General features: G+C 42.3%; 1 protein-coding gene across 1 annotated transcript in view; it reads left to right on the forward strand.

The window, feature by feature from the left end:
• The window catches only part of dnah10 (dynein axonemal heavy chain 10), a 47,554-nt gene extending 22,401 nt beyond the window's left edge, over positions 1-25,153 (forward strand). Inside the window, exons 38-79 of the mRNA XM_053480657.1 lie at positions 66-184; positions 280-438; positions 1,352-1,487; positions 1,638-1,760; positions 1,853-1,984; positions 2,126-2,342; positions 3,379-3,498; positions 3,655-3,800; positions 4,182-4,334; positions 4,565-4,825; positions 5,244-5,416; positions 5,493-5,586; positions 6,140-6,307; positions 6,407-6,595; positions 6,692-6,863; positions 8,198-8,401; positions 9,545-9,625; positions 10,660-10,857; positions 11,182-11,343; positions 11,460-11,634; positions 11,757-11,938; positions 12,213-12,349; positions 12,536-12,753; positions 13,034-13,255; positions 13,340-13,487; positions 14,707-14,986; positions 15,213-15,442; positions 15,644-15,917; positions 16,012-16,116; positions 16,205-16,359; positions 16,457-16,611; positions 17,889-18,072; positions 18,192-18,392; positions 18,580-18,789; positions 18,911-19,006; positions 19,694-19,865; positions 19,950-20,081; positions 21,376-21,587; positions 21,712-21,879; positions 23,287-23,467; positions 23,694-23,839; positions 24,681-25,153. Coding sequence (XP_053336632.1) covers positions 66-184; positions 280-438; positions 1,352-1,487; positions 1,638-1,760; positions 1,853-1,984; positions 2,126-2,342; positions 3,379-3,498; positions 3,655-3,800; positions 4,182-4,334; positions 4,565-4,825; positions 5,244-5,416; positions 5,493-5,586; positions 6,140-6,307; positions 6,407-6,595; positions 6,692-6,863; positions 8,198-8,401; positions 9,545-9,625; positions 10,660-10,857; positions 11,182-11,343; positions 11,460-11,634; positions 11,757-11,938; positions 12,213-12,349; positions 12,536-12,753; positions 13,034-13,255; positions 13,340-13,487; positions 14,707-14,986; positions 15,213-15,442; positions 15,644-15,917; positions 16,012-16,116; positions 16,205-16,359; positions 16,457-16,611; positions 17,889-18,072; positions 18,192-18,392; positions 18,580-18,789; positions 18,911-19,006; positions 19,694-19,865; positions 19,950-20,081; positions 21,376-21,587; positions 21,712-21,879; positions 23,287-23,467; positions 23,694-23,839; positions 24,681-24,827 — 7,137 coding nt within the window. The 3' untranslated portion in view covers positions 24,828-25,153. The remainder of the gene's footprint in view (positions 1-65; positions 185-279; positions 439-1,351; positions 1,488-1,637; positions 1,761-1,852; positions 1,985-2,125; positions 2,343-3,378; positions 3,499-3,654; positions 3,801-4,181; positions 4,335-4,564; positions 4,826-5,243; positions 5,417-5,492; positions 5,587-6,139; positions 6,308-6,406; positions 6,596-6,691; positions 6,864-8,197; positions 8,402-9,544; positions 9,626-10,659; positions 10,858-11,181; positions 11,344-11,459; positions 11,635-11,756; positions 11,939-12,212; positions 12,350-12,535; positions 12,754-13,033; positions 13,256-13,339; positions 13,488-14,706; positions 14,987-15,212; positions 15,443-15,643; positions 15,918-16,011; positions 16,117-16,204; positions 16,360-16,456; positions 16,612-17,888; positions 18,073-18,191; positions 18,393-18,579; positions 18,790-18,910; positions 19,007-19,693; positions 19,866-19,949; positions 20,082-21,375; positions 21,588-21,711; positions 21,880-23,286; positions 23,468-23,693; positions 23,840-24,680) is intronic.
• The last annotated feature ends 217 nt before the right edge of the window (positions 25,154-25,370 follow it).

Consider the following 25,370-nt stretch of genomic DNA (forward strand, 5'->3'; position numbering starts at 1 on the left):
CTATAATTATTATTGTTGAATTGCACTGATGAGTTTATTGTTTTTTTATTCGTTGTTGGCTGCAGGTGGATAAAGTGGTCCAGATGTACGAGACCATGATGACCAGACACACTACCATGGTGGTGGGACCCACAGGAGGGGGCAAATCCGTGATTATTAATACTCTGTGCCAAGCCCAGACTAGGTCTGTGTCTCATAAATGTCAGTCTACATACCTTGTAGTAAGTATTTTCTTTTCGAATGTCTAAAAAATGCTTATTCTGTCCGTGTGCCATGCAGGCTGGGGCTCACAACCAAACTGTACACACTGAACCCTAAAGCCATGAGCGTGATCGAGCTCTACGGCATTCTGGATCCCGACACTCGAGACTGGACCGACGGTATTCTGTCCAACATCTTTCGGGACATTAACAAACCTACAGACAAAAGGGAGAGAAGGTAAAGTTCAGTTTCTGCAAACGTTAACGAAGAAGATTGATAATAAAAGGCAGAATTTGTTTTAATCCTTATCATCTTCTTATACGTATATCAGCACGTTAGTCTGTTTTTTCTTTTTCTTTTTTTTGTTGTATTAGTATTTAAAATTTGTCATTTTTTATGGGATCGGTGGAGATCGGTCAATATGATATTATCACAATATGATTTTATAAATATAGATAATGATTTTATAAATTATAAATATTTATAAATTGTAAAAATATTTTCATTTTGTTACAACTCTAAACAACCATAGCAAATAATTTGCTATTAGCACAAAAGATTCTGCCAAGAAGAACTTGCAACTAAGATCTATTATTATCTGTTTTTTATATTTATTTATTTATTTATTTGTTATTTTTTATTATCAATCATCCTGTGTGTGACCCAGGGCCGTCACAGATGGCTCATACACACTTACAAACTCGGTACACATTTAGATCTCATGGAGCTAAACACCTTTCGCTATACTTCACAGGAGGCCATTTATTGCGGGTTGTTTGCAAAACACACTGAATGAAATTTGATGTACTCCTCCTAGGGGATTTAAATGATCACCACCAAACTGGGCCTATATTATCTCAAGGCATTGTGGATCCAAAATTGTGAAGGGATTTTTAAAATCTCAAATGGTTCAGCTGTGGCAAGGCCTTAAACTTATGGCAAAAAATGGCTAATAACTTCTGTAGTTACTGTATATACGCTATATAGTTATAAAATATATTATGTCATAATGGTATTGGTACTTCCCCCTTAAATGCATGTGCTCATTGTGCCTACTGTCTTTCTGACGCACCCGGGCGGTGATGGCGCAGGTGCTTGAGCCTGACCATCGTTGCATGCAACTATATTTAACATTGATTTCCCTGCACAGGTACATCCTGTTTGATGGGGATGTAGATGCTTTATGGGTGGAGAACATGAACTCCGTGATGGACGACAACAAGCTGCTGACACTCGCTAACGGAGAGAGGATCCGTCTGCAGAATCACTGCGCTCTCCTGTTTGAGGTAATGACAGTCAGTGGGTTTCATAATGAATGCAGTGTTAGAGTTTCAGCTGAAATTCCGTCCTTAATGTTTTTGTAGGAAGTGTTTGAATAAGAACACGTAACGATCATGAGAGTGAGATGAGATTTTACCCAGAGTGTTTGCTTTCAGGTGGGGGATCTTCAGTATGCCTCTCCGGCCACCGTGTCTCGCAGTGGAATGGTGTTCGTGGACCCCAAAAATCTTCGCTTCACCCCCTACTGGGAGAAATGGGTGAACAGTAGACCCGTGAGGGTAAGAGGCAGACGGGCAATGTGGTAACGGCACTGTAACTTTTTTTTCCTCTGTGTTGGGTTATAAGATATTAATCACAGTTCCGTTCACAGGAGCAAGACGGTCTGAACAAGCTTTTTAAGAAATATGTTCCCAGCACCATAGACATGATAGTGGAGGGAGTTGTAGATGGAAGGCAAGGAGAGAAAATGAAGACAATTGTCCCACAGACTGATCTTAACATGGTGAGGCGATTACATTCTTCACCAAATAATTTTATTTCTGAGCTGTTTACATGTATTAGCAGATCATTGTGTATATTTAAATTCATGCTAAATGCCTTTAAACCCAGCTGATTGTTGCTCTACCTCGATGGTCCTCCACAGGTGGTGCAGTTGTCGACAGTGTTGGACGCTTTGCTAGAACTGGAAGAGTACTCCTTCGACGAGCTGGAGAGTTTCTTTCTTGAGGCTCTGTACTGCTCGCTTGGAGCTACGCTGTTAGAGAGCGGCCGCAAGAAATTTGATGACTTTATTAAGAGGCTGTCCAACCTCACCTCTGTCCACACTGAGACACCGCTCGCCGGCCCTGGAGACCTACCTGGTAATTTTGGAAAATATACCTTTTGTGTTCTGTGTTTTATGGTGTGTAATTATTTCCAGAAAAGTAAAACAGTAAAAAAAACTTGAAAATAAATATAAAATGCCATTTTGAAAAAGCTAATACAGTGGTAATTTAAAATATGAATTTAATCCGTTCTGGGGGCGAATTCTTAAGGTGAAATTTTGTATTGTGAAACACATTGTCCCATAGAAAATAATGTAAATACAGATAATCTGTTCCAGCCACCTGAGAATATTACCAATATTACCAATTTCCAACACTATAATAACATTTTTGCATGTAAAAACAAACAAAACATTTAGAAAAGAATGAATAAAGATTAAACCTCACTTAACCTTTATTTATGATTCCCCTTGGCACTGGCTGCTTTAAAAACCAAACTGAAACTGGCTCCCTTTTCTTCTTGCTTCCATCCTTGATAACCTTCTTGACATCTATGGTGCTGTATCTTCACTACTGTAAATCTTACACAAAATGTAAAAAAAAGCCCACAAAAAATATGTAAACTCGCTTCGGTTGGCTTTCCACTAATGCAAATAAGTTTTAAACGTAACCACAACTTAGCCGGCATTCAGTTCGGCTCGAGTCGTTCACCCGTATGCTGAAAATGCTTCACGTGCCAAGGCAAATTTCATGAAAAATTTCAGTTCTAAAGGCCAAAATTTATGAGGTCGATGTTAGTATGCAGTGGGATAAATCGCTGTATAAATCAGGAAAAAGCTGAAATTTGAGGAAAAGATTACTTGGGAAGACAGAGGAAAAGAAAGAATGAAGGAATAAATCTATAAAAAAATAGATTATGAAATTGAAAATAAAAGACGAAGAATCACAAACGTGAAGGAAAAGAAAATGTAGAGAAAAGGAAATTAATAAAATAAGGGCCAAATGAAAGGAAGGAAGGTGAGTGAAATAGCTTAGAAAAACTTTCTAAACACAATACTTTTATCTTGGCTCTATTCTGTATAGATTAAATATTGCACTTCTGTCTTATTCAGTATCTGTCTGTATATATCAGGTTTTCTGCCAACTCTCTATGACTATCACTTCAATCCGAGCACAAAGAAGTGGACTCCCTGGAGGGCGCTGGTCCCCAGATACAACCACAACCCTGACATGAAATTCATCGACATTCTCGGTAAAATTAAAGTCTCAGTTTTAACGGGTGTTTATCATAATGTTTTTGGTTCCTTCTGTGTTTCACTTGGTTTTGCTTTAAGTGATGGTTTGGCACAGCCAGACATTTTTGGTTTATAATTAATTCTCCGTACTATTCTGCACTCGTCTCTCTCAGTGCCCACCGTCGACACCACGCGCACCAACTGGCTGTTGGATCAGATGGTGAAGGTGAAGAGGCCCGTGGTGCTGGTTGGAGAGTCTGGAACATCGAAAACTGCCACCACGCAGAACTTCCTCGCCAATCTGGACACCGACACGACAGTAAGTCACACAAACATCGTCCACTACGCCGTAGTCCTTACATGACCGGATTTCCTCCTCTTCTTCACCTTCTCATGGCTGCTCCTGTTAGGGGTCTCCATTTGTCTCCATCTAACTTTGTCTCCCTCATGTTCCTTTGTCACTCCAACCTCCTGTATGTCCTTCCTCAACACATCTATGAACCTCATCTTAGGCTTCCATCTTCTCCTCCTGCCTGGCAGCTCCACCTCTAACATTCACCTTCTGTTGTCCCCAAACTGTCCTACAGTAACTGCACTGTACCTCTAATATACTGTACCCTAATCCTGTCCATTCTTGTCACTCCCAAAGCATCTTCAGCTCTACCATCTCAGAACATGACATTTTTTTTTGGTTTTCCAGATGATTCTGACCATCAATTTCTCATCAAGAACCACGTCCATGGACGTCCAGAGGATCCTGGAGGCCAGCGTTGAGAAAAGGACAAAGGACACCTACGGCCCTCCCATGGGCAAGAGGCTGCTGGTGTTTATGGATGACCTTAACATGCCACGCGTAAGTCTATACGTGCACGTCACTGCAGGTGTACTAGAGTGTGCACAAACACACTGCAGCTGAATGTATCTGGGAGAGAAATAGTGCCAATACCGAAAGCGTTTTATCTTCAAATCTGATTCCAGTGCGATTTTACAGATGGACCCTAATCTCGATTGCTCATTGTCTACATAATGCATTTTACCTTCTATTATATTATATTACATTACTTTTGTGTCTTTGTCTCACAGGTGGATGATTACGGCACGCAGCAGCCCATAGCGCTGCTGAAGCTGCTGTTGGACAGGGGCGGGATATACGACCGGGGCAAAGAACTCAACTGCAAGATGCTGAAGGACATGGGCTTCATCGCAGCCATGGGGAAAGCAGGAGGAGGCCGTAACGAGGTGGATCCTCGTTTCATCTCCCTCTTCAGTGTGTTTAACGTCCCGTTTCCTGAGGAGGAATCACTCCATCTCATCTACTGCTCCATCCTGAAGGGCCACACCAGGGTGAGAGACGCATGCGTTCATATCGAGCAGTCGCTGTTGCACTTCTCATGCTGTACAAACTGTTTCATTCCTCTTGTTTTAGAATATACAAATACTCATTTTACGGTTAGAACGGCACATTATACTTTATATCCTTTTTTTATACATACATTGAAAGTACAAGCTTAACCTTCTCAGTTTTTTGAAGATGTAAAAAAATTCAAGTTACAGCTTCACCTCAGACTGTTACTAATCTCTGACACTGGAGACTCCTTCCATCAATGTTCCACAGATTTCAACAGTGCTGTGGAATAAGGAGCAGAAATAATAATTTACTTCTCCAGAAAGTGTTGATAAATAAACATAATTAGCATGATGTGTACTGTATAAGTGTGTTGTTTCTACTATTTATCTCACAGATTCTGTTGTTTTTTCAAAGGCGTTTGATGAAAATATTCAGAACATCTGTGACACACTGACCTCCTGCACACTGAACTTGTACAACTCCATCATTAAAGACTTGCCACCAACTCCCTCTAAGTTCCACTACATCTTTAACCTGAGGGATCTGTCCAGGGTGTATAACGGCCTGACCCTGACGAACGCAGAGAGGTTCGTACACTCGTCACTCGGTCAGAAACGTCATTCTGTTATTTATTTCGTCGTTTCTGATCACGACTCGTTGCAGGTTCCTGGCGGTCTCTCAGTTTGTGCGGGTCTGGAGGAACGAGTGTCTGAGGGTGTTCCACGACAGGCTCATCAACGAAACCGACAAAGCTCTCGTGAGTGCTCTTATACTACCCGTATTACCAATATTACCCAATTCTAACACTATAATCATATTTTTGCATATTAAAAAATAAAAACATTTAGAAAAGTAAATTAAGTAAAATAGGAAATAAATAGACATTAAACCTCACTTAACCTTAATTTATGATGCCTCTTGGCACCGACTGCTTTAAAAACCAAACTGAAATCGGCTCCCTTTTCTTCTTGCTACCGTCTTTGATTACATTCTTGACTAACTCTTGGTGCTACGTCTTGACTAACTCTTGGCACAAAATGCAAAAAAAACCACAAAATATATGGAAACTCGCTTCCTTTGGTTTTCCATTGACGCAAAACAAGTTTTGAACTGCTCCTGTACGTACGTGTTCACACAAAGTAGCTGCAAGCTGGTGTTCGGTTCGCCTCGGTTCGCCTGCTCGTATGCCAAAATGCTTTGCATGCCAAGACAAATTTCTTACAAAATTTTTAAAACATTGCCTGAAGTACCAGTGTACATCTCATTCAAGCTAGACTCGGTTATTAATCTGTGCTCATTATTGTTCTCAGGTCCAGGGATATATTAAAGCCCTAATAGAGGAGCATTACAATTCTGATGTGGAGTCAGCGATGAGAGACCCGATCCTGTTCGGAGACTACAGAACGGCCCTTTCCGAGTTTGAGCCCAGAGTCTACGAGGACATCCAGGATTACGATGCCTGCAAGGCTCTTTTCCAGGTACTGGCATCAGGTGAACTCCTAAAGTATACCTCTGGTTCTTAAACACCTGGAACTGCATCATCTTCACTGTTGTTCTGTTCTGGATTTGAATTACAGGAGATCCTCGAGGAGTACAACGAGACCAAGACTAAAATGAACCTGGTGCTCTTTGACGACGCGCTCGACCACCTGACCAGAATCCATCGCATCATCAGGATGGACCGTGGCCACACCCTGTTAGTGGGAGTCGGAGGGTCTGGGAAACAGTCCTTAACCAAACTGGCTGCTTTCACCGCAGGATGCGAGGTAATGCATTCTTCTCATTAAAGCATCACAGTAGTACTGCTAGCATTACACTATTTATTTACATAACACTATTTTATATTTTTCTTTTGGTTGTAGGTGTTTGAGATTGTGTTGAGTCGAGGATACTCAGAGTCTCACTTCCGTGAAGATCTAAAGACTCTTTACTTAAAGCTGGGCATCGAGAATAAGAAAACCGTGTTCCTGTTTACCGACGCTCATGTGGCCGAGGAGGGCTTCCTGGAGCTCATCAACAACATGCTAACGTCAGGTGCGTTATGTTATACCTCTGGACAATAAACATTTATATGACCACTATTTAAAAACTATTTTTACACTTGCGCACCCATGTTTTTAAAGAGACAAAATCGGAGCTGCTTTTATTTCTATATTACAAATGCTTATTTAGAGATGCAACCTGGTCACGCCCACTTTACCATTTATGGTTGTAAGATCTCAAACATACTAAGGTATTACTATTACCATACACAGACTAAAAAACACATCTGCAGTACCATATCTTAAAGACACACCCAAGTATCTTAAAGACACACCCACTTAGAGATGCTTTATTCCAGTCCCATGAACAAGTTCAAAGACACACCTACTCAGAGCCTTCTGTATATAAATATACAGTGGAACCTTGGATTACGAGCATAATTTGTTCCAGAAGTGGCTTATATTCCGAAACGCTCGTAAACCAAATCGAATTTTCCCTTAAGAAATAATGGAAACTCAACTTATTCCTTCCACAGCCCAAAAGAAATACATAAAAATTATTAATACAAAATATAGTAAGCGCAGGCGCTGTTTGTGTCTGTCGTTATGTGTGTGCATGCACGTAATTTGACACCATGCCGGTTTACAAACACACATACACTAAAGGCGAGAGAGAGAGAGAGAGAGAGAATGTGTAAACCAGCACGGTGTTAAATTACGCGCGCACACACATAACGACAGGCTGAGGGAGAAAATGTGTGCACGAATGTTGATTGTACCAGTAAGAGACGCGCACTAAGACCCAGACGATTACCCACAATTACGCAGCGCACGAGAGAGACAAAAAACGTTGGCTCAGTTGTGATCACGTAATGCTCTGCGTCAGAACAAGAAGCGCATGCGTGATACATGATACTCGGTACTCGTTAACCAAGACTTGCTTGTTTTTCTTGCTTTGTTTTTTTTTGCTAGTTAATCAGAATTTATTAAAAATCTTACTCGCACTTCAAGGTTTCGCTGTAAGGACACATCCACATTCTGTTCACAAAAAGATGCTTTCGTTGCTTTTAAAGAGACACGTCCACTCAGATATGCTCTAATTTATTTATAGTATTATTCCATATTATCAAATATCAATTTTCATAGTATCTAGTATCTTTTCATGCTCATCTGCCCATTATGATCTATGGTCTTAAGGACCCACCCACACAATCAATCACACACCCATACGATTAAACATTTTTTCTGAAAAATAAGATTTGAAGATTGCTTCCTATAGATGCATGCTGCTTTAGAGAAAAATAAATCACAGATAAAGCAGACTGAAGTAATCTTAAGATGTGCCGCTATGGAGAAATGTGACCTCGTACCATTCTGTGCGTGCAGGAATGGTTCCAGCGCTGTTCCCTGATGACGAGAAGGACTCGATCCTGAATCAGGTCCGCGACGAGGCTATGAAGATGGGCTCGGGGCCGTCCAAAGACAGCGTGTGGCAGTACTTTGTGAACAAGAGCGCCAACAACCTGCACATCGTCCTGGGCATGTCTCCTGTAGGGGACGTCCTCCGGACTCGCTGCAGGAACTTTCCGGGTAAGAAGGGAGGCGGTGTAGAAGGTGTACAAGAAAGAGATAAACGTACTCAAAGTCTACACGCCCTCAATTCACAATGCTGAAATCTACACAATATTTAGTACGAGTCAGGATTTTAGAGAAGTAACAAAAACGGTCAGGTTCACTCAAAAGTATGTTCATGAATGTTCTCCATTTCTGATTTCTAAAGATCCGGTTCATCCACTGTTATGGTGGAGGAGGTCCTTCAGCCGCCTTCTGAAAGGTTCACGATTTCTGTTTTTTCCCAAACGCCTTTTACACTCCAGCAGTCCGGAGGCGTCCTTGTGGTTGGGCCACTAGATTGTTGCCCGAGTGGTCCAACGGGTGTCGTCTTGTCGTTTCACTTGCCCAGCCCATCTGAGTTTCCGCTCTCTGGCATCTTCCTTGAATTTGGTTTGCTGTTCTTCTTGGTTCTGAGTCAGGTCTTCGAGATTCACTGTTTCATCGCTTTCTGCGTCGCCTGTTCCTTCTTCTCTTCTGTTTTTCGCATAGTCCATGTTTCACAGCTGTACTTAAGTGCAAGTTGCAAGGTGGAGTTTCAGAGTTGACATTTCGTTTTCATGTAGATTTCTCTTATGTTCTTAAAGCTGTTTCTCGCTCCACTATGTCGTTTGCGGATCTCATCATTGATTTTGTGGCTGTAGGTGACTTGTTGGTTTAGGTAAACGTATTTGTTGGCAAAATTGATAGTTTGGCTTGCTGGTGTAGTTGTTCCACTGGTGCATCAGTTGTTCTTCAATGGCTGGGTTTTGTTCCTGTTGATTCACTAGAGTCATTAAGTTCTTGAAGGATCGACCTGGCAGTCTGTACATTGTACGCAAACAGGATGATGCCATCGGTGAATAGAAAGCAGTGAAGCCATTCTCCATTGATCCAGATGCCTCAGTTGTCCCAATCCGATGTTCGAAAGCTGTAGTCTATGAAAGTAACATAATATAAATGTGTACTTTCCCTTTAATTTATGATCCTCTAAGGCCTGTAAAGACTTTTATTCCTGAACACTTGTGGTATCACCTGTTCACTTTATCGTCTTAGGAGAGACGTTTTCCTGACTCCTGTTGTCCCGCATTTATGTAACAGAGTGACTGAACATCTTAATGATTGTGTGTGTTTGTTGTTCAGGCCTGGTGAATAATACCGGTATTGATTGGTTCCTCCCGTGGCCTCCTCAGGCTCTACATGCAGTCGCAGAGTCTTTCTTGGGTAAGTCTTTAACATCTATAAAAAGATTTATGAGTATACAGTTACTGTTACCATACCAACGCTGCTTATTTTTCTATAATTGCACAATAGGGAGTGGTTTATTTGATATTACTAGGGTGGGTCAAAATTTATCCGCACACCAGTTATAATAAAACTTCTGTCTCATCAGCGCCCCAGTCATGTGTTAGATCAGTTTATTTGTAACATTCAAAAAATGCCCCAGTGTGACTTGCACGGAAGAGCAAAGCAAAGAAGAGTAGCATACAGTGATTTGTGTGGTGTACCTGCCTAAAACAACCCACGGAAGAGAATAAACAGAAGTGTTTGGATATCTGTGAACACAGTGTGATACTCTGTGGAAGGTGAAAGTTTCTTAAAGAGAATCATTACTGGTGATGAGACACAGATTCATCACTAAGTAAACGGTGTTGAAGGAAACCCCATCACCGAATGAGAAAAAGGTTTCTCAAGGGCCAGAAGTATTGGAATATCACCATGAAAAAGGTTCAACAATCAACAGTGCTCGTTACAGTGAGATGCTTATTGAAGAGCTGAAGACTAAACTTCAGATTAAGCACAGAGGACCGGTAACGAGGGCGCCCTGATCTCCGGCAAACACTGTCGACAGTCTGAGGTGTTAAAGCATCCTCTTTATAGTCCTCATCTCGCTCTATCAGACTTCCACCTGTTCGGTCTCCTGAAAGCAGAACTACGAGGACGGAGATTCACTTCTGATGAAGAAATGAAGACCGCAGTGCATTTGTGACTCGCAGCTCAGCCGTAAACAATTTTTAATGAGGGAATACGAAAGCTTGGGAACAGACGAACAATGTATATCTCGAAAAACAAGGAGATTATGTCAAAAAAATATGTATTTGTCTTTTCTAAAATTTAGCCAAAGTGCAAATGATTTTTGACTCACCCTCAGTAGAACCCCAGTGGAGAGAATTGACAAAAGAGTGATTGTACAGCATGACCTGTAGAGGGTTATCAGTATGGGATTATCTTTTCATCGTGTCCGTCTTGTGTTCCAGGCGAGAGCCCGATGATACCCAAAGCCCATACCGAGGAGGTGATAGGTCACGTGTGTATGGTGCACAACTCGGTGGGTGTGTACAGCAAGCTTTTCCAGCAGAAGCTGCGGCGCAGTAACTTCGTCACCCCTAAAAACTACCTGGACTTCATCAGCACCTACTCGAACCTACTGCAGGACAAGGACAAGTACATCCTCGGTGAGTACACAGCTTACACGTGTGTGTGTGTTTAAATCCGTACTGTCAATCGATTAAAAATGGTAATCTAGTTAATTACAGTCATAATCTCTGATTTATCATGATTAATCACAATTTTAAAATAATCACTTACTTAAAAAATAAAGTAATGCCTGACAAACGGGTTCGAGGAAACGGATTATTCAGTTTTAGACATGTAATTTATTCTTGTAAAAAAAACATTCCCCTTTAAAGGTAGCTCGAGCCCACAGCTTTGGGTTTAAAACTTTCTGCTGTGTGCTAAATCTTTCTGTGTGTGTGTGTTTGTGTCTGTGCGCACTATAGCCCTGTGTAAGCGTCTGGAAGGAGGTTTGGATAAATTGGAGGAGGCCAGTGTGCAGCTTGCCGAGCTCAACGAGAAGCTAGCCGAACAGAAAGTGGTTTTGGCCGAGAAGTCGTCCGCTTGCGAGATCTTGCTTGAGGAGATCACAACCAACACCAAAGTTGGTCAGTGTCAACATACAGAAAACACCAAGATTTTTATCCTGAATCTGAAATTATTATATATATATTAGATATTGGGTGTAATTAGGATCATGCTAACTCGTGTGTTCTTAATGAAGCTGAGGAGAAGAAGGTGCTGGCTGAGAAGAAGGCCATGGAGATCGCAGAGCAGAATAAAGTGATCTCTGTGGAGAAAGCCGATGCCGAGAAGTCTCTGGAGGAAGCTATGCCCGCGCTGGAAGCAGCTCGCACCGCTCTGCAGAATCTGGACAAGTCCGACGTCACTGAGATCAGGTGAGTCCAAGCCGAGATGACGCGAATCACTGAAAAGACTCGAACATCACACTGAGTCTTATGAGGGTCTCATAGTCGAGACTCGTCTGAATATTTCCTGTCTCCTGGCCCGTGTTGTGCAGATCCTTCGCCAAGCCCCCGAAGCAGGTGCAGTCGGTGTGTGAGTGCATCCTGGTCCTGCGCGGGTACAAAGATATCAGCTGGAAGACGGCTAAGGCCATGATGTCAGAGGCTAACTTCCTGCGCTCGCTCATGGAGATGGACTGCGACGCCATCAGCACAGGGCAGGTCAAAACGGTCCGAGGTGAGACGTGCTGCGATACAAAGCAAACTCAATTTCCCTGATTATTTTTAAAAAGCATGAAGGTGAAAGTACACACCATGAAGAGGAGGTGACTGAAAACATTTGTGTTGTTACTGGAGGTTTGTAACATTCTATAAAGCACTCTGTGTCATGCTGTTGAAATGTCACGAAAGCTGGAAATGTGACGAAAATGTTACCCAAAGTTGATCATTTTCCTCTAACAGCAACTGTTATGATGACAAACACTCTTCATGGTGTCTCCTCTTCTCGTCAGGCTTCCTGAAGTCCCTGAACACATCATTCGAGGAGATGCAGGCCATCAGCAAGGCCGGCTCGGGAATGCTGAAATTCGTTGAGGCTGTCACGGGTTACTGCGACGTGGCCCGAGAGATTAAACCCAAGAGACAGAAGGTTTAACCAACTTCTATGTTTCTGCTACAGCTTTACTGCAAACTATACTGAAATATCGAGAAAAGCCTTTTCCATCACTTGCTTGCGGATGGCTCTGGATGTAGATTAGTAGATATATTATGCATGTTTTATTTCGCGAGTTTTGCAGTTTTGTCCTACGGCAATTAACACTGACCTTTTTTCCAGGTGGCTAATTTGGAGAAGAACTTCTTCCAGAGCAAGCGCGAGCTGGAACTGATCCAGAAAGAGCTTCAGCAGATCCAGACAGAGCTGGGCGCTTTGGGGCAGAAATACAACGACGCCATGACGGAGAAGCAGCAGCTGCAAACAGAGGCTGAACTCATGGAGCGGAGACTCATCGCCGCCGACAAACTCATCTCGGGACTCGGATCGGAGAACAAACGGTCAGAAACAATCTTACATTTTAAAAAAGATGTCCGCTACATGCACGTCCTGCACAGTGCTTTTGAATCCTGGATTCTGATTAGGAAGAAATGAAAAAAGTGTTGATTAATTTTCTCTAGCAGCAGCTCAGAAAAGAGAGTGCGGTGAGGTGTTTACAGGTGCTGTAACGTGAAGAAAAGTAATAAATAATCAGTCTGAGAGGAACTCAACACTTCAGGACGTGCTGTAACTCTGCTTCATTGAAACAAGTATTCAGTGAGAAAATTTGTTTTCCTGCAGCTGGACCGAGGACCTGGTGGAGCTGAAGGAGAGGCGAGTGCGTCTGCTCGGGGACTGCCTGTGCTGCGCCGCCTTCCTGAGCTACGAGGGAGCCTTCAGCTGGGACTTCCGAGACGAGATGGTGTACGCGGTGTGGCAGAAGGACGTACTGGAGAGGGGCATCCCTATGAGCCAACCCTTCCGACTCGAGAATCTGCTTACCGACGAGGTCGAGATCAGCAGGTACGTATGAGATGTTACAGAGAATTAAAAAAAAACTTTTCTGTTTTCTGGGTCTAAACCACCGTCGTGTTTGTGTGGCTGTAGATGGGGGTCAGAAGGTCTCCCTCCGGATGAGCTGTCGGTGCAGAACGGCATCCTGACCACGAGAGCCAGCCGCTTCCCTATGTGCATCGACCCTCAACAGCAAGCGCTGAACTGGATCAAGAAGAAGGAGGAGAAAAATAACCTGAAGGTCTGGTAACGTTCCTAAGAGAGACATCATGCTGCTGTGTGGGATTTTAAGATAGATCTAATAGTGTTCGTATTTTACTTAATTTAATAGTTTTCCGCTGATATAAATCAGTTAACTTATACTGTAGCTTCCATAAAAACCTAAAAGTAGATTTTTTTTTGTTCGTTTGTTAAAAAATAATAGTTTGAAAATTTAATAGTGTTAAAAATAAAGTAGGTTATCTTGGTTGTTAGCATTAAATCAAGGCTCACTCAGCAAGAGCGTGGGCATGGGTGTTGGACTGCTGATCAGGAGGTCCCTGGTTTGAGCCCCCGGGCGCTGCCGGGGCTGCCGTTGTTGTTGAACCCTTGAGCAAGTCGCAATTGAGCTGGATCAATGGATACAACGGTACCTTGGGATACGAATTGAATCCGTTCTTAAGGCGAAATTTCATATCACAAAACGCATTGTCTCATAAGAAATAATGTAAATGCAGATAATCCGTTCCAGTCACACAAAAATATTACCAATATTACCAATTTCCAACACTATAATCATACTTTGGCATATAAAAACAATTAAAACATTTAAAAAAGATATGTCAATGAAGTAAACTATGAAATAAATAGACATTAAACCTCATTTAACCTTAATTTATGATTCCTCTCTGCACCGACTGCTTTAAAAACCAAAACGGCTTTTTTTTCTTCTTGCTACCGTCCCTAATAACATTCTCGGGACCCGTGGTGCTGCATCTTTACTAAATCTTACACAAAATGCAAAAAAATTAAAATGTAAACTCACTTCGCTTGGCTTTTTACTGACAAAACAGGTTTTGAACGGCTCCTGTATCTTGTATGCCGGAAATGTGCAGAGACAAATTTCTTACAAAATTTTAGTTTTTAAGGCGAAAATTCGCAAGTTTGGGTGTTCAGATGCCGAGGTACCGCTGTATATCTCCAGGATGGAGAGAATCTGTTGCTCGATGTGCACGTGAACAGACCCTATGCCCCAGCAAAAGAGGACGCACTCATATGCCGAGGGTGAGGGTATGGGACGGAGTTTCTGTCTGTCTGTCTGTAGATGTGTGTGTGATCAAGTGAACAAAGAACCGATTACATTGCCACACAAAGAAACCAACTGGAACATCAGCGACTTCTGTGCTTTTTTTCATGTCTGAGTAATTAGCTTTAGCAGTGATGGTTTTTGGTGCCAATAAAAAAAACATTTCTATTCGCAGATCTCCTCCTTTAACGATCCAGATTTCCTGAAGCAGTTGGAGATGGCCATCAAATTTGGACTTCCTTTCCTGTTTCAAGACGTGGATGAGTACATCGACCCTGTCATCGACAACGTCCTGGAGAAGAATGTAAAAGGAGCCGAGGGACGGCAGGTCATCGTGCTGGGAGACAAGGAGGTCGAATATGACCCCAACTTTAAACTCTACCTCAACACCAAACTGGCAAATCCCAGATACTCACCAGCGGTGTTTGGGAAAGCCATGGTCATCAACTACACTGGTAAGAGAAAGAGAGAGAGCGATAAACTTCACCCCTACGTGCTTCACTCTCACGTAACCCCTAAATAGTCCTTAAGTCTGTAGGTTTTATTAAAAGTCTGAATATCGATGTGTCTAATCCAGAGATTAATTCTAAATACAGCTTAATGAGTCGCTCAGTCAGTTTATTACGTTAATGTATTTTTCTGACTTGCGTTGTGATTGTGTTATGGTTTGTGTGTGATCAGTTACACTAAAGGGTCTGGAGGACCAGCTGCTGAGTGTCATCGTGGCCTTCGAGCGAAAGGAGCTGGAGGAACAGAGGGAGCGTCTGATCCAGGAGACGAGCAGAAACAAAAGTCTGCTCAAGGACCTGGAGGACTCTCTTCTCCGAGAGCTCACCACGTCCACGGGCAACATGCTGGACAACGTCGAGCTCGTCCACACACTCGATGAAACCAAATCCAAAGCCGGCGAGGTACGACCTCATCACATGCTTGAACTCTCGGGGGGGAAAACATAATTTCATGCTAGTAAAACACAGTGCGATTAAACCACAAACACGAAGTGAGCTGAGCTTTTCTTCATTACCGTAAATGCAATTTGGGTGTGATGTGGGAAAGCGAAAACAGCCAAACAGTTAGAGCAGCATATTCATTTATTTATGTGATCCCACCAGGTGTTTGAGAAACTAAAGCAGGCCGAACACACATCAGCAGACATCGATAAACTGCGCGATGGCTACCGTCCGGCGGCTAAACGCGGCGCCATCCTGTTCTTCACCCTGGCTGAGATGGCGCTTGTGAACAGCATGTACCAGTACTCTCTCGCCTCCTTCCTCGAGGTGTTTGACTTCTCACTGCGTAAATCTCTTCCAGACTGTGTCCTGAGCAATAGGCTGGAAAACATCATGAACACACTCACACTCAACATCTACAATTACGGCTGCACCGGTAAACACCTTCTGCATACTTATCCATTCAAGGTTCACTGTGTTACCATATGAAAGTAAAAAGTTGTCACTGTTATTTAATTTTTACTTTCCAGGTCTGTTTGAAAGACACAAGCTGCTCTTCTCCTTCAACATGACCGTGAAGATCGAGCAGGCGGAGGGTCGTGTCCCTCAGGAAGAGCTCGACTTCTTCCTTAAAGGTGACACACTGACAAAGCTCATGCGATCTATCCGTACTCTGGAGAGGATGTGATCACCAATAACTCTTCGTCTTTCCGCATGACGTAGGGAACCTCTCGCTTGAGAAGAGTAAGAGGAAGAAGCCGTGCGCGTGGCTGCCGGATCAGGGCTGGGAGGATATCGTGCGTCTGACTGAACTTTTCCTAACAGAGTTCGGCTCACTGATCGCCGACATCGAGAAGAATCCGACGGAATGGAAGGATGTGGGTTTGATGTTAATCTCTCACACACACACACTTACACACAGACAGATGTTGCAGCTGGTGACTCGACAGTGTGTTTCCCCTTTTGTTTTATCAGTGGTATGACATGGATGCCCCAGAGCAGGCACAGTTCCCCATGAAGTACGGAGACAGTCTGACAGATTTCCAGAAACTTCTGCTTCTGCGCTGCTTCAGGGTGGACCGAGTGTACCGCGCCGTCAGCGACTACGTCACCATCACCATGGGAGAGAAGTAAGATGAAAGTGTCACTCTGACAGTGTAAAGCTAAGCGAAGTGTGGATTTTTTTTGCATTTTGTGTAAGATCCATGGGTCTTACATCAGCACCACGGGTCCCAAGAATGTTAGCAAATACGGTAGCAAGAAGAAAAGGGAGCCGCTTTCAGTTTGGTTTTTAAAAATGGCCGCTACCTAAAAAAATCATAAAGTTAAGTGAGGTTTAATGTCTGTTAATTTTATATTTTACTTTATTTACATGTCTTTTGTAATGTTTTTATTGTTTTTATATGAAAAAATATGATTATAGTGTTGTAAATAGGTAATATTGCTAATATTTAATATAATGCTAATATTTGCATTTACATTATTTCCTATGAAACAATGCGTTTCACAATGCCAAATTTCACCTTAAGAACTCCGGAATGGATAAAAATTAAAATACAGTGAATCAAATAGACTTATACGATAAGAAATAATGGAAAGTCAAATTATTCATTCTACAGCCCGAAAAAAAAATAATATATACAAATTATTAATACAAAATATAAAGTAAAAATAAAACACATTAACCTGAACTTTACCTTTAATAAAAAAAATCCTGACAGATAAGTGTTTCTGTTTGTGTGCACAGGCGCTGTGTGTGTGTGTGTGTGTGTGTGTGTGTAAATCTCCCTTTCGTCTTACAGTTTCTCTTCTTCCACTCTTTTCACACACACAACGGAAACACTAAACACAAAAAATAAACTCTATCTAAAGACACTCGATTAAGCGACACACTAACGGAATCACTGCTGTAAAATAAAAATAAAACAAATTAACCTGCACTTTACCTTTAAAAAGAATCGTGACAGAGCAGTGTTTCTGTGTAGAGCAGAGAGATAGAGTACTGTACACACACGCATACAGACACAAAATAAAATATGTTTTACACGCGCACACACACACACGGTCACAGTGTTATAGTAAACAGTACACGCGTACACGGATGTTGATTATACCAGTAAGAGATGCGCAGGGGAGACGATTACCCACAATTCCGCAGTGCAAGAGAGACCAAAACCATTGGCTCAGTTGTGATCACGTGATGCTCAGCGTCAAAACAAGAAGCGCATGCGTGATACATGATACTCGGTACTCGTAAACCAAGACTTGTCAAAATGTATTAAAAATCTTTGCTCGTCTTACAGAACACTCGTAAACCGCGTTACTCGCAATCCGAGGTTTCACTGTAATTGTATTCTATATAAATATTGACTTTGTTTTAATTCTATTTTGTCTCTCTGTGTTTCAGGTTCGTGCAGCCTCCAGTGATCAGTTTCGAGGCGATATTTGAGCAGAGCACTCCGAACTCCCCCATCGTGTTTATCCTGAGTCCCGGCTGTGAGCCTGCCACCGATCTGATGAAGCTGGCTGAGCGCTCCGGGTTCGGGACCAACAAGCTTAAGTTCCTCGCCATGGGACAAGGACAGGAGATGGTACACACACACACACACACTTACAGAAATATAATAATGTAATAGGGACTGACTCTGACAGAATGGTAACTTTCTAAGTTTGTAAGTGGGTTACTTTACATTTCTTCTCCGTTTCCCAGGTTGCACTGCAGCTTCTAGAGACGGCGGTGTACAGAGGTCAGTGGCTGATGCTCCAGAACTGTCATCTGTTAGTGAAGTGGCTGAAGGAGCTGGAGAAATCTCTGGAGAGAATCACGAATCCTCACCCAGACTTCCGGCTGTGGCTCACCACTGACCCCATCAGAGACTTCCCCATCGGCATCCTGCAGAAATCCCTCAAGGTCCATTACACCGCTATTGTGATATTTAAACAGTGCTCGCTCATGTTCTGGTGTTTTTAATATTGTTCTAGCAGACATATTTAATTAGAGATTCCATTACACATTGTTCATTAGGGATGTAAATCTGAAATCTGTAAAGCTGCTTCAATTTGAAAATTACAGCGCAAATTAAACCTGTACATTTCAGGTGGTGACGGAGCCCCCGAACGGGCTGAAGCTGAACATGAGAGCCACGTACTTTAAGATCCCGCCGGAGACGCTGACGAGCTGCCCTCACCCGGCCTTCCGCAGCCTGGTCTACGTGCTGGCCTTCTTCCACGCCGTGGTGCAGGAGAGACGCAAGTACGGCAAGATTGGCTGGAACATCGCGTACGACTTCAACGAGTCTGACTTCCAGGTAAACACACGAGGCAGAGCGTTTAACGTTTCAACTTTTTAAAAATGATTTGAAAATAGCAGACTGATCATACAGTAGGTTTCGTGCAGTTCATGCTTATTGTTTTTTGTTTTTTTTTCAGGTGTGTCTGGAGATCCTGAACACCTACCTGACCAAAGCTCACGCTCAAGGTGACGAGATGATCCCATGGGGCAGTCTCAAGTACCTGATCGGAGAGGTGAGGCACTACTGAAATAAACAGGACATGATATCACATCTAGGGCGTAATATACAGTAACGCATCATAGTATAAAAATCTAATTTATATCTGCATGTGTATGTGTGTATGTTTATAGGATGTAGAATTATGTGTGTTTATTTACACTGTACATGGGTTTCCTTTCTCTTCTTTTTCCACATTTGGACTGTTTTTTTTTCCCCCAATGAACTCTCTTTTCTTTGTTTTATTATTATGTTTGTGACATCATGCTTTAAATTGGATAAGAAAGTGCTCCAGAAGATCTAAAGCATTAAATATGTCATTGTCATTTCTACCTATTAAAAAAAGTTCATAGCGACGGTGGGTTTATTTTGCAAAATAATAATAATAATTTACCTATATACATGTGTATACTGTATATACGGACCTCAGCCTGGGCAAAACCTAAAAACTGTTATTGCATCATAAAATATTAGAGCCTATCAGGGTGCAGTATGCAAATTAGAATTATGCAACACTTTTATTTTTATTTTTACAGAGATAGGGATGTGTAATGAAGGCTTTGTTTTATTTGTATATTGATGAAATCGTTATTTTCGCCTGATTTAAATGCATTTCTGTTACTGTGCTGGAATTTTCCACCATTTTTTAAGTTATTACGTGAATTTGTTTATTTTCTGACGAATAAACATGACCTCGACCCAGGTGATGTACGGTGGCAGGGTGATCGACAGCTTCGATCGCAGGATCCTGACTGTCTACATGGACGAGTATCTGGGAGATTTCATCTTCGACACCTACCAGCCTTTTCACTTCTTCCACAACGACGAAGTCGATTATAAAATCCCGTCGGACGGACCAAAGGAGGTCTACGCCGGTTTGTAGAAGGCAACTGGTACTTCAGAAATAATAAAATCATTCACATGCTTTCAGAAACTGAAGCTCTGCGTGTGTATTGCAGACGAAATCGAGTCCCTTCCTCTCGCGAACACGCCGGAGGTGTTCGGGCTTCACCCCAACGCCGAGATCGGGTACTACACTCAGGCCGCCCGGGACATGTGGACGCATCTCATAGAGCTCCAGCCGCAAACAGGTACGTACATCCACACGCTAACTGTCGTAGCACCTGCAGAACCAGAAGTAACAGTGAGACAGTGATTCTGTTGTGCTTTACTGTTGGCTCTTGTAAAAGACATACATAAGTTCACAGTCTCATACTTATTTAGTTTAGTTTATTTATATGGCACATTTAAAAAAACAACCGTGGTTGACCAAAGTGCTTCACAATGCCAAAGAAGAAGATCACACTAAAAAAGTTGTCAAAATGTCTCAATATCTCAACTCAGTAAAAAATAAAAGCCAAATAATATAAGTGTGTCCTAAGTAATGACTTAAAAATTTCAACACTCTAAGAAAAATAAAGCTCGCTCACCTTTATTTTCCAATCTGGCCTTCGGAACATCCAGGAGCACCTGATTAGACGACCTGAGTGCTTTAACGGGAGTGCGGATATGTAAAAGCTCTGATAAATATACAGGCGCCAACCTATTTAAAATCTTAAAAACAAATAACAAAATCTTAAACTCAATCCTGAAACGGACAGGAGACCAGTGTAGTGGAGCTAAAACAGGGGGAATCTCACGCTTTCTAGTCCCAGTTAAGAGCCGAGCAGCTGCATTCTGAACCAACTGCAAACACTGAAGAGATGACTGATCCAATCCTACATATCAAGAGTTACAACAGTCCAGTCTTGACATTATAAAAGCATGAATTACACTTTTAAACTCCTTACACGGATGGTTGGGCTTGAGTTTCGCCAACAGTCTCAGTTAAAAAAAACTGGCTTTTATAACAAAACTAATCTGTTTATCAAATTTAAAAGCACCATCAAAAATCACACCGAGATTCCTGGATGAATATACATTCCTTAATCATCAAGTGCATCTACACAAGCACCCAGATCACCAGGACGACCAAACATAACAATCTCAGTCTTATTTTCGTTAAGACAAAGAAAGTTCTGATCCAACCATATTTTTAAATCTCTCTGGCAGTTATGTAACGACAAAAATGAAGCTTTGTCATTTATTTTGAAAGGCAAATAAATTTGTACATCATCCACATAACAATGAAAGAAGATGTTGTGCTTTTTAAAATTTTCCCTCAAAGGGAGCATATACAAAGAAAACAACATAGGGCCCAATATGGACCCTTGGGGAATAACATTTTCAGTTTTTTAAGGTTGTTGTTTTTAAATAATTTATCTCGTAGCTGTTCGCTTTTTAGTTTAATGCTTTGATTAATTAGACAAAACTAGTTTTGGTTATTTAGGATCTTTGTAAAGGACGGAGTGTGTGTGTGTGTGTGTGTGTGTTTCTCTGGTGCAGGTGACACTGGTGGTGGAATCAGCAGAGACGAGTACATCTCGCAGGTGGCTCGAGACATCCAGAACAAGCTGCCCAAGCCGTTCGACCTGGACGTGATCCGGAAGAAGTTTGGCCTGGAAGTGTCGCCCACCACCGTGGTGCTGCTGCAGGAACTGGAGCGCTTCAACAGACTCATCGTACGCATGAGTCGCTCACTCGCCGAACTGCAGAGGGTAAGAGAGAGAGACAGAGAGAGAAAAATACAATAGATACCAGACTGAAATGTCTGAGATGGTGGTTAAGTGTTCTAATCTTGGTGTGTGTGTGTGTGTGTGTGTGTGTGTGTGTGTGTCTCAGGCACTAGCCGGTGAGGTGGGGATGAGCAGCGAGCTGGACGAAGTGGCCCGAGCGCTGTTCAACGGTCAGATCCCAGCTATCTGGAGGAAACTTGCCCCGGACACCCTCAAATCTCTGGGCAACTGGATGATCCACTTCAGAAGACGTTACGATCAGTATAGCTCATGGGTACGACTCGATTCTCATCCCAGTCTGCCTCTGAGCTTTTCAAAAAGCTCACGCAGAAAACGTGTTCAGATTAGTTTTAGCTGAACTTTTTCTTTATGATGCTTAAATTGCACGTGGTATGAATTTTGGCTTCACAGATCACTTATGTTAAATATAATAAGAAAAAATATATATTATTTGATGTGTTAAGTTTAGTTGTAAATTAGCCACACAGTTGAGCAACATGCAACAATATTTTTACAAATTTTTAACGAGAGAAATAACATACAAAGTAAACGTGTAGTGTGCGTTTCAATTCACACTTGTGTAACCCAACGTTCTACTAACTTCTCCAGTCTCTCTGGCTCTCTGTGGGTAATAAGCGGCTACAGTTGAGTTTCAACAACTTATTTTATTCAGCCAAACGGCAGGACGATATATAAACTTTCTCCATGTGCTTCTCTTACACCGTGTCACACTCTCACCTGTCCCCCTGGAAGACCGGGATTTTCCTCCTAGTTCCTCTTAACATGAGCAACACTACCAAAAAAATCAAATGTCACACATGCAGGAATACAGACAAAATAATAATGAGCTGTAAATTATAATGAAATAATAATCAATCCGGCAGCACGGTGGTGTAGTGGTTAGCACTGTCGCCTCGCACCTCCAGGGTCGGGGTTAGATTCCCGTCTCTGTGTACATGGAGTTTGCATGTTCTCCCCGTGCTTGGTGGGTTTCCGGTTTTCTCCCACAGGTCAAAGACATGTAGGTTAAGCTAATTGTCGTCCCGAATTGCCCATAGTGTGTGAATGAGTGTGTGAGTGTGTGTATGTATGTGTGTGTGCCCTGCGATGAATTGGTGCCCTGTCCAGGATGTACCCCGCCTCGTGCCCTAATCCTTCTGGGATAGGCTCCGCCCCCGTGACCCTGAATAATAAAGATAATTATTATAAAATGATAAAGCGGTAATGACAATGAGTGAGTGATTTTCAATTCTAAATTAAAAACACATAAATAAATACCTTATAATATATACAGTACACTCATAATAAATAACATATTAATGCAGTAAAACTTAAAATAATAAAAAAAAATATATAGTGTGTGGAGGAACTAAGGTTACATTTGTATATTCTATAAGAAAAATCGAGAAGAAAACAAGAAAGAAAAACATGGAGCTGGAAGTCTGGGTTTTGTACACAAAGAAAGAGGAATAAAATATTAAAAAGAGAAAAATAAAGATGGTGGAAAAGAAAAAAAAAAACCCAAATGTGGTAAAATTCCAAACCTGAATTATATATTTAGTAATGAATCCTCTCCAGGGACAAACAGGACATGATGTCCCTAAGCCACTGGGCGTGGGTGGGTGAGGTGGCAGCCATGCAAGATTTCAAACTGTGTTTAATGTGTGTGTGTGATGTGTAGGTGGATAAAGATGAGCCCGTAGTGATGTGGCTGTCAGGGTTACACATCCCCGAGTCGTACCTGACGGCGCTGGTTCAGTCCACATGCAGGAAAAACGGCTGGCCGCTGGACCGCTCCACTCTGTACACACAGGTCACTCAGTACAAGAACGAGGAGGAGGTGACGGAGAGGCCGGATCAGGGTGAGAGAACACACACACACACACACACACACACACACACACACACATAACCAGACGCATAGTTACTAAAAGCTTTGGATGATACTGGGACTCACAGGACAGACGATAGATTTTAATACAGATAAATCAAACGTGGGAAGTAAACTGGTATAACACATGATCGGAATATAATATACAGTTACACACTGACTATGTACTAATGCATGTATGTGTGTGTGTGTGTTAGGTTGTTATGTATGTGGTCTGTATCTGGAAGGAGCAGACTGGGAAATAGGGCAGGCCTGTCTGGTGCGCAGCAAACCCAAATCCCTGGTGGTGTCGCTTCCTATCCTCAAGGTGATCCCCATCGAGGCTCATCGCCTTAAACTGCAGGTAAGAGCGACACAACAGCCTATAAACACCTTATAAACCTTATAAACCTCCTCCTGCAGTACTACAGGTTTAACAGGTCAATGTGTCTCGATGCTGATTGATCTAAAAGATACACAAGTCTGTATAAGGAGTAAGTCCTGTAAAGCTCCCTGCTGATGCTGATGTTGATTTGGTCTTACTTGCTGAACTCTGGCTTGACGAGTGTCTCCTGAGTTTACGAGTTTGTTCTCAGTCCACCGCAGCATTAGTGCACATTTACTCTGTGAGTAAAAAAGTCCTTGAAATGTTCCATTGTATCATTTAATCGTAATTTGCACTGCAGTATTGTTGAACTTTAATAGTGACATCACTAACTGAACTCATACCAAAGCTCCGCTCACAAGCCTCCAGAAGAAGTCGATTAGACCTCCGAGTGGCGCAGTGGTAAAGTGCTCGTCCTATCATTCGGAGATCGCGAGTTCGATTCCCGGGTGATGCTGTAACCTCTCGCAGCCGGAGGTCTAGAGAGAGCTGATTGGCCGAGCTCTTTAGAGGGGAGGGATGAGAGGTACTTCGTGCTCCCACATGAATCACGGCTCTACAGCCAATCAGGGGCGTCTGTGAGCTCGAAAATATTCAGTTGGCTGGTGTCACGTGGTTCGGAGGAAACACGTGATAGTCTTCGGCCCTCCCGACTAAGTGGTCGTAGTAGCCTTAATGTGGGGGCCCCCTAGTGACGGGGAGAAATTGGACACGACCAAATTAGGGAGAAAATCAGGGAGAAAAAAAAAGAAGTCGATTATGATTTAGTTGCTGAGTTTCACCGCACATGTTAACACCTTTTTTGATGTGTCTTCTCCAGAACACACTGAGAACGCCGGTCTACACAACGTCCATGAGGAGGAACGCCATGGGCGTCGGCCTGGTTTTCGAAGCCGACCTTTTCACCACCAAACACCATTCTCACTGGGTCCTACAGGGAGTGTGTCTCTGTCTCAATGCTGACTGAGCTTCTCTTCATCACTGGGTTTTCTTTTTAAACATAAACCCACCAAACACAAGAGAGGGGAATCACCAGGACCTGTCGATATCATCTTATCACGATGCCGATTATGAAGTTTCTATGCCGATTGTGTTTGTATCACAATTTTATAAACATCTCATAATTTATGAGATATGTTATTATTTTTTTAGATTCTGTTACACTTCTGAACAAAATTAACAAATAATCCTTTCCTACCACACAGGATGCTGTGCTGCCTGTCAGTGTGTGAATAGTTTTGCGCGCCACCTGTAGGATTATAGTGGAATGTTAACATTTTACCATCTCAAATGTAAAAAATATTTTTAAAAATCTCACAGTCAGGTGAGGCGATATATGAATTGCCACGTGAAAGAAACGCAAAAGATATGTAACTAAAATAATTTTAAACGCATCCTAAACGGAGCGAGTCTCTGTTTTTCCGTTCTATCTGAACTTTTCCCTAACACCGAGCACTGGGGTGGGCTTAAACAGAAGAATGACACACTGTAAGAAATAAATTATGATTAA

This window comes from Clarias gariepinus, chromosome 21 (assembly GCF_024256425.1).
Source record: "Clarias gariepinus isolate MV-2021 ecotype Netherlands chromosome 21, CGAR_prim_01v2, whole genome shotgun sequence".
Taxonomy (NCBI): domain Eukaryota; kingdom Metazoa; phylum Chordata; class Actinopteri; order Siluriformes; family Clariidae; genus Clarias; species Clarias gariepinus.